Here is a 9,571-nt window from a genome sequence, read left to right as displayed (position 1 = left end):
CCTCAATGTACTCAATTGCACCATGACCATCAATGTCCACCCAGAAACAACACTATGTGTATATACTTCGTACGATACTACTTTAGAAAGGCCTTTGATGCTTATATATAGGGTCACCCGCAGCCTTCCCGCCACATCTCCAACCTTTCGAAGGTAATACCGTCTTCCATATATACACAATTAACCTAATAATCAACCAAACATGCACATACAATAATCATATAACAACCACGTATTTACACGTCAACAAATCCATCTATCAAACAATATCATCACTCAAGACACTCAAACATATGCACAATCAAGTCATGTCATCATCAAGGAAATAAAACGTATGCACAATTGAACTATGTCATCAATCAAGGTAAACACATAATTGCACAAACAAACAAGTTAACACACAAAGGTTGTACACTTTTCAGCCCGAATCTCAAACGAGTAGGGAGCTACGAACTCACCTTGATTTCCAAGCAAAACGACACGTTAATATCGAGCTATAAATGTCCAACAACCATCACGTGTCCACAACCTATCAACATATATCATAGTATCATCAAAGACAACTCTATAACCCTGCACAAGTTGGTTAAGTAAGTTCAAGTCAAGTCACAACTCACAAACGCTTCAACAACCTTTCCGAGTAGGAATAAAACACTTTGACTCGACATGTCTTAGAATCGAAGGAAGATTCAACCCAAATAAATGTTACCACAAGAAACTAGCCTCTCATACGATTCCAACGATAGGCCATATGACTCGATTGGACTCACGGATCAAAAGTTATAGACGTTTGAAAACTTGTCAAGAAAGCTACACAAACTCGCGACACGAGTTTATTGGCTAGCGACACGAGCTGAACAACACCTCGCGGCACGAGTTCCCCAGGTCGTGGCACAAGAAAAAGTACTGGTCAAGAGACACCAAAACTCGCGGCACGAGTTTCTGCAGGTCTGCAGAAAAACATGATCCAAACTCGATTTTGACATCCCCAAACACCATTTTGACTTCCAAATCGACCAAGGAACCTTTCTAACTTGTTTTTGAACATTATCAAACATAAATAAATATTTTAGACTCGACCCACTTCGCAAATTCGTTTCATTACATCAATTTCGTACCAAAATCGTTTTTGACCTAAATTGAACCACCAAGAACCCTAATTCGCGTTTTGACTCGATTTGTTACCCGAATTTACTTGAAACCAGTTAGAAACAAGTTAATAAACATAAAATGATGAAGAAGGGATGAGTTTCACTTACCAAATCTTCTTCCAAAAGCTTAACCCCAGTTTGACCCAAAAGAGGATGTTCTTGCACTTTTTGATGACTCAAATCTTGATATGATGCAAAAGAGATGTAATAGATGATCTTTTCTAGCACTAATCTAACTTGAAACCATAATATTGGTGTAAGAATCTTAGAGAGAGAGAGAAGGACATTTGTTTGTGTGTGTTTTGTTCTTATAAGAAGAAAGAAAGAAGGATAAGAGGGGAGAATGAATGGATGGGTGGTGAGGAGGAGTTGGAAGGAGAGCCGGCCTAGATTCCAAAAGGGTAGGCTCCCGCTCCGCTAAATTGACAAATGGCTAAACGTTAACCCTTTAAATGCCAAAACGAACTCACAAACGTACTTTAACTTAACGTTTCGCTAAAGCTCGCTTATTCACCCAAGTTTCTACCTTGATTAACAAAAGTCATTTAATTTAGTTATTAATTTGATTGTTTTCAAATTGTAAGCATCGATTAGCATGACTAATGATCTCGACACACACACAAGTCCCAAATTGCACGACATATTGTTCTATATGTACACATTGCACTTAAATGAACCCCAAAAGACTTAAATTATATTACTAACTAGATTGTTAGCCAAGTTGCACAAATAGTCAACGGGTCAAAAGTCACAGTTGTTACAGTAATTCTGCTAGTACACCTTGTGAATCAAAATTACTTTGGCATATGAGACTTGGACATCCTGCAGACACTGCATTGGATGTCTTCTTAACCCAGAATAACATTGTTGGGGGATCTGTTGGTCCTTGTGACATTTGTCATAAAGCCAAGCAGACCAGAATACCATTCCCTTTGAGTGAACACAAGTCTAAACAATTGGGTGATTTGATACACATTGATGTTTGGGGACCTTATAAGGTTACTAGTAAACAAGGGTTCAAATATTTCTTAACTCTTGTGGATGATTACACAAGAGCTGTCTGGACCTTCATGATGACTTCAAAAATTGAGGTTTTTGAACATATTTCTAACTTCATTCAACTGTTAAAAACTCAGTTTCAAGTCAATGTTAAGGTCATTAGGTCTGATAATGGTTCTGAATATGTAAATAATAAACTGCATGCCTTGTTCACTCATGAGGGAATTATTCATCAGACTACCATTCCTTATACACCCCAACAAAATGGCATTGCTGAAAGGAAACATAGACACCTCCTAAATGTGGCTAGGTCTCTTATGTTTCAGGGGGGAATTCCTTTGTACTTGTGGAGTGAATGTGTTTTAACTGCTACTTACCTTATTAACAGAACACCTTCTTCTATTCTAAATGGTAAAACTCCTTATGAGATGATATATGGGTCTAAACCTTCTGTCAAACATTTAAAAGTATTTGGGTGTTTGTGTTTTGCTACTATTCTTAATAACTCTGATAAGTTTGGGTCTAGAGCTGAGAAATGTGTTCTAATAGGATACCTGAGTTCTCAAAAAGGATACAAATTGTTTAACTTAGAAGATAAAACCTTTACTCATTCTAGAGATGTGAGATTTTATGAGAATATTTTTCCATTTGTCATGACAAAAATAAATGAAGGCTCTTTTCCTGATGTTAATCAGTTAAATTTCTTTGATCATCTTGTGAGTGAGGATAATACCATTAATATAAGTCCCAGTGATGAACAAGAAGGTACCATGGTTCATTCAAGTGATGATGGCAGATCACTGTCTATGTCTGGCAGTCCAACAGTGATTACCAGAGATGTTGAACCATCTCTTGGCAGTCCAAATGAGGCAACTGCATATGACAATGAACCTGCAACATCTCTTGTGAATGAAACTCAGAATTCTGAGGGCAATTCACCTGAAAATGAACATGTTAACCTGAGAAGATTTGACAGACACTCTAACCTTCCTGAATATCTATCTGATTTTCAATTGGATGGAAAAGTCAAGTATGGTCTTAACAAAGTTGTTAATTATGCTAATCTCAGTCCTGAACTTTTCTGCTTCTCCACTAATCTTAATAAAAGTATAGAACCTAGATCATATTTTGAAGCATGTAAGGATATAAATTGGGTAAATGCCATGAATGAGGAAATGGAAGCATTAAATAGGAATAATACTTGGTCTATTGTTGCTTTACCTGAAAATAGACAACCTATTGGCTGTAAATGGATTTACAAAATAAAGTACAAGTCTAATGGTGAAATTGAAAGGTATAAAGCTAGACTTGTTGCTAAGGGTTTCAATCAAAAACCTGGAATAGATTTTGATGAGACCTTTTCTCCTGTGGTTAAGATAACTACTGTTAGATGTATGATTTCTGTGGTTGTTTATAACAACTGGCCTTTGTACCAGTTAGATGTTAACAATGCTTTCTTGTATGGGGAACTTGATGAAGATGTTTACATGGATATACCTGATGGCTATAACCAAAACAACTCTAATCTTGTGTGCAAACTTAATAAGTCCTTGTATGGGCTTAAACAAGCTCCTAGACAATGGAATTTTAAACTAACAAATGCTTTGATTGAATGTGGATTTGTTCAAAGCAAATCTGACTACTCTTTGTTTACTAGAGAAGTTAACAATAAGTTTGTTGCATTATTAGTTTATGTAGATGATATTGTTCTGACTGGAAATTGCAATGAGGAAATTAACTCTGTAAAAAACATGTTGAATTCCAAGTTCAAAATTAAAGACCTTGGAAATTTGAAATACTTTCTTGGCATTGAAGTATTAGAAACCAAGGAAGGTGTGTGTTTGTCTCAAAGAAAGTACTGTTTGGAACTTCTAAATGACTTTGGTATGCTTGGATGTAAACCTTCCTTGACTCCTATGGAAATGAACAAAACCCTAAAGCCTGTTTCTGATAAACATAAACCCTTAAAAAACATCTCTGTATATCAAAAGCTTATTGGTAAGTTAATATATCTAACACTTACAAGACCTGATATTAGCTATTCTGTGCAAAGTCTATCTCAATTCATGCATGCACCAACTCAAGAGCATTTTGATCTTTGTTTGAGAGTTTTGAGGTACCTAAAGAAAGCACCAGGTAATGGCTTGCACATTAAGGAAGGTAATGAACTTATTCTCAAAGGCTATGTTGACTCTGATTGGGGAAGGTGCATTGTATCTAGAAAGTCTGTCACTGGTTACACTGTCTTTCTTGGTGACAGTCTTGTTTCATGGAAAAGTAAGAAACAACCCACAGTTTCCAAGTCCTCTGGAGAAGCAGAATATAGGGCTATGGCAGCTGTGACTTGTGAAATTATATGGCTAAAAAACCTTTTACTTGATTTGAAAGTTAATGTCCAAATTCCTGTAGAACTCCATTGTGATAGCAATGCTGCAATTCAGATTGCTGCAAATCCTGTTTTTCATGATAGGACCAAGCACTTTGAAATTGATTTACACTTTCTTAGAGAAAAAATTTCTGCAGGAATTTTACAAACTATCAAAGTGAAATCTGAGCTTAACATTGCAGATCTATTTACTAAGAGTCTAAGTATTAGCCAACATGAGTTTCTGTGTAATAAACTTGGGATTATTAATCTGTTTTCAAGATGATCTTGAGGGGGGATGTTAAAAGTGTAACAAGATCATCTTGTTATTACATTGTTATCTAACTTGAGGTAATTCACTTGTCAAAGGCTCAGAAGGACTTAGCAGGATAAAGTGTTGAAGATAAGGGACTGAAGGTGTGAAGCATAGAAGTGCAAGGACTACTCGACTATTAAAGGATATTGAGGGACTCTAGTGTAAAAGAACTAGGGGTATATAAACGACCCTTATACCCAATTTAGGGTTCAGAAAAATATCACTGCTCAAAATATATATCTATATTTCTAGATCTTATATCTTAGATATAAATTATCTTTCAATTTCTATCATTGTATCTGGACTATTAAACATTAATATCAATCAATCTTTCATTCGTGTATCTTATTTGTGTTGTGAATCTCTTCTGTAAGGTTGCTCTTGGATTGTGTTGTGATTTCTTACACTGCATTATCATTTGTTGACTAATTAGTTGTCAATGTACGTAGTTTAATTAAAGTTTTCAATGCATTGCATTTGGAATGAATAAAAGACTTATAACAGAATAAGAGAAAAGGGCAAATAAAACAAGTCAGGAGTGATTGATTATTTATATTTATTCATTTATATTGAGCAAAGTCGGCAATGATCATATACTGACCAGCTGGTCTAACTTAAAAAAGCAAACAAATTATTAAAACAATGCTAACGGCACTTAAAACACCAACTTAAGGATGGCCTAAGTAATTCTAAACTTAAAATATCAAAAAACTGCTCGTAATTAAGGTCAACAAACTATGACAAATTGGTCTATGGTGGTAGTTAAAACAAAAGATAAAACAGAATTAGAGATGTAATGCTTTGTACACAATTTTCATAATGAAGAGTTTTGTCATGCCGTTACCAGAGTGAACAAGAAATTTCGGATTTCTCAACCAATTAGTGGGATAATTGTTTATCTCATTATATCACAGGGCAATTTAATTAGAATCATCATATCCTTTTATTTTCAAGTCTTATAATATAACTTCTATTCCAGTGGATAATTAGCATCAACTTTGATTGAGTTAATAAATAAATTTCAAAATGGTTAATTCATACCACTATTCATCTACAGAGTGTAAGCATATATTCGATAGTAATATTCCAAATGCGCCTCCTAGTTTAGCCTTCATGAGGGAGTTATGTGATGAGGTAGATGATATTGTTGCTCGAGATCAATATAGCCAGCCTATGTTGTGGATCGGGATCTACATTGCAATAGCATCATTCCTTTGCACGGCTGCAATGGCAGCAGATTTATCACATGGTTTTCTAACTAGAAAAATATGGTTTCCATGTAAATATTTCTCTCTCAATGCGGCTTCTATCACCATGATAGCGGTCGCAATGAAACTACCTATGGATCTAAGTAGTCCAATGCCGGGTGCAGTGGATCAACTAACCAAGTTAGGAAGCATGGCCTTCATGTGTACAATGATGGCTAACTTAATGCCTTCTTTGGCATCAATGGGTAACAAGTCACTTCTTGCGAATGTTACAGGTTTGGCAATTCTTGTTATCACCATGATTGTGAATATTTGCATCCAGATTAATACCAATCTTATCAGTCATGAAATTAATAATGCAATGTCTAGATCTGTAAGTAATGTAAATTTTCATTTTGCAAAGATGGCATGCATCTATGTGGTCTTGATGATCTTATTACTAACAGTCATGATTTCCTCGACTATATCAATTCCAATCTTTAAACAGATCCTTGAACTGAAGTATCGAGAAATTAGGACTATGGTTCTATATGATCTTGAACCACAGGATGCAACTCTAGAGAAACTTAGGCAACATGTGAGAAGACATTGGATCATGGTTAAAACTGGTAGTCCTCAGTTTGTGATGGCTAATAATCCGCTATCTTTTGCTGCAGGCGTAATATGTGTGATTGCAATAGTCATCAATACATCTCTATTTCTGAAATTTTCAGACAAAGAAGTATATGTGGCTTTTAGATCGGATTATAAGCTGTCAATGCTTGCCATCTATATAACACAGTTTGCCGGATGCATAATGGGTGGCATAACCCCAGTATTTAGATGTTTTACCATATTAAGCTTCAGATTTTCCAGTAAAACAAGTAGAAAGTTTTTGTTGGTCTTTACAGTAGAGAAGTATTGGACCAAAAAGTTGTGTGAATGGAAAGATTGTCAGATAACTTTTCTATCAAGTGGTTGTAGATCACGAACTCTTGTCCATAAGTCAAAAGCCATCATAATGAGCCTTCTCATTATTTTTCAAAAAATTATCGTTGTATCATGCAAAATGTTACGGCTTATCCCTGTGGCCGTTCTAATATTTGTAGCACATTGTTTTCTTAGTTGGAACTCACTGAGGGAAAAGTTATGTCCCTGCACACCCAATATTGCCTCAAAAAGTACCGATGATGTTACAAATAAAGAAGACCTTGGCATCTACGTTTTGCAACTTGAAGACAAGATTGGGCTTTCTGATCACACATTGCAAGGAATCTTAAAATCTATGGATGTTTTGATTCAAAAGATTGAGAAGGATTCAAATCATAACAATCTTATAAAACTTCTCGATAAATCTACTGCATTCAGAGGAGTAGCAAACTTTGACACAGATCAAGTGCAACCACTGCTTCCCGTTGTACTTCCTTACAGCTGGAGCTTACCTATCGTGACCTTGACATGTATCGCCATTTCTCTCCCAAATATTGAAAAAAACGTGGCGAACAGATTGTTTAAAAGTGTCGGTGAAGGTCTTATATACACCCATCTCGTAGAAGAAAGCCTCATTAATAGTGCAGAGGAAAATGTAATTAACCAGAAGGCGGCTACGAGCTTATGGCATGAGGTGGAAGCCAAGTGTAAGTGGTTGGACGAAAATCTTGAAAGAAGTGCTTTTTATGGAAAAACACCAAGGGAGATTGTTCAATCGTTTTCTGATAAAGCAAAAGAAATGGTGATAAATATCCTATCAAGTACCGAAGGAAAACTAGAGAAGAAATTGTTTGCTGCCAACTCAATGTATCGCATTTCTCAAACAATTTTGCTCAGCTACGGAAGCAACATTGATCCGATTACAGAGGGGGAATTGTTTATCCAGTTATATGGAATGATCTCGGACATAATGGTTGCTTGCTTCACTAACATACCAAAAGTGATTATGATGAAATGTCATGAAAGTGTGATAGAGAAAAGGGAGGCTAGCGTTGAGGTTGCAACGATGCTTCTTGGTAGGACTATGCATATCATGAAAACGGTTGAACCACGTGAACTACCGAGCATGGATCCTGATAAAATGGCGTATATTGATGAGTGGCGTCTTCATATGAAGCAATCAATCCCTTAAAATAACTTCTTTAGCTTCATTATGCATTTTTTTTTAATACAGACTAGAGTGTATAGATAGTATAGTATCTGTTTTCATATATACTAGAAAAAGAAAAATGGTATGCTGTTACACGGATTCGAACGTAGGTTGCCGACATAATTCAGGACACTAAATGAACATTTGGATTGCCCTTTCAAACCGGTTTACAACCGGCTCATTTATAACTACCAATGATAAAGTTGAAAGTCATAAATTCATTTTTTAACTCTTGAATGTTTATTATCAATTCCATGTTTTTCAATTGTGAGTGAATATTAAATGCGTGTCGTAATAATATTTCTATCTATACCCCTTTATAATGCATATTAAATTCCTATTTTAAGTAATTAAGTATTTTTCTTAATATTTCTAAAATATTTCTCGCTAACTCATCTATATCTATACTTTTTTAATCCTTAATTTTTGTTCCCCAAATGTCTCTTTCAGCATTTTTATGGTTTTCAAAATGCTTCTTCACACACAACACTATTTAGTATCTATATACATAATAAAACAATATTTATCCTGACTTTTTAAAGTCATCCACCTCAAATTAAAATTTTCACTAAACATGCCACATAGGATTTATCCTACGTGGCACCTCCATATTTTTTTCACACTAATAGATTTTCATTAAATAATATAATATAATTATACATATATTTTAAATATGACATATAGAAAAAACATATATATATATAATTTATATTTATATAAATCAAACATATATAAAAAATCACGATTAACCTTGCATGACATTTTTTAACTTTTTTATTTTAATTATAAACACTTCATAATTCATGACTCATAATCCATGATATTTTATTACCTTTTCTAATATTATTAGGTTATACACGACTAAACAATTTTGTTGTTTCTCCTTCGTTTTTTTGGCCGAAACCTTAACCAAAATTGGTTATTCTAGCCACAAAAAATGTCTATTTTATAATGATAATAGTAGTTATTTTGAGTTTTACGAATGAATTTCTTGATTGTTGGAGATAAAATACTTTATTTCCTAATTGTGTTTAGGATTATTTTTTCCCGTCACTACATAAGGTTTTTTCTCCATCTTTTCAACATAACTGAAAGCAAAAACTATAATGATTTTCTCTTATTTATCTTATTAGTTTTTTACTTATTCGTATTGTATTTATGTGTATTTTACATGACTAAATTTTTGTCATGCTTAGTTTTTTTACTTTGTATATATTATTTCGTTTGATGAATATATAGATATCATGCTACATTATCGATTTACGTTTGATTTGTTGATGATATCAAAATATCTTAGGTTAAATGTTGGTGTGTAATCACTATAGTAGGTTTAGTGACTGTGATACCGACATGTCAATAAAGACAAAAGATGACCAGAGTAATCTAGGAATTAACCATTAACTATAACATAAT

At 34.4% G+C, this 9,571-nt stretch overlaps 1 protein-coding gene across 1 annotated transcript; it reads left to right on the top strand.

Annotated features, from left to right (window-relative positions):
• The first annotated feature begins 5,857 nt into the window (after positions 1–5,857).
• On the top strand, positions 5,858–8,140 carry LOC122610924. Its single transcript, XM_043783877.1, has one exon. The coding sequence runs from the start codon at positions 5,858–5,860 to the stop codon at positions 8,138–8,140; it is 2,283 nt and encodes a 760-aa protein (XP_043639812.1).
• Positions 8,141–9,571: the final 1,431 nt, after the last annotated feature.

This window comes from Erigeron canadensis, chromosome 8 (genome assembly GCF_010389155.1).
Source record: "Erigeron canadensis isolate Cc75 chromosome 8, C_canadensis_v1, whole genome shotgun sequence".
NCBI classification, from domain to species: Eukaryota; Viridiplantae; Streptophyta; class Magnoliopsida; order Asterales; family Asteraceae; genus Erigeron; species Erigeron canadensis.
This window is presented reverse-complemented; position numbering and strand designations above follow the sequence as displayed.

Coding starts and splice junctions, on each gene's coding strand:
- LOC122610924 (XM_043783877.1), top strand. CDS start 5,858: ATGGTTAATTCATACCACTATTCATCTACAGAGTGTAAGCATATATTC.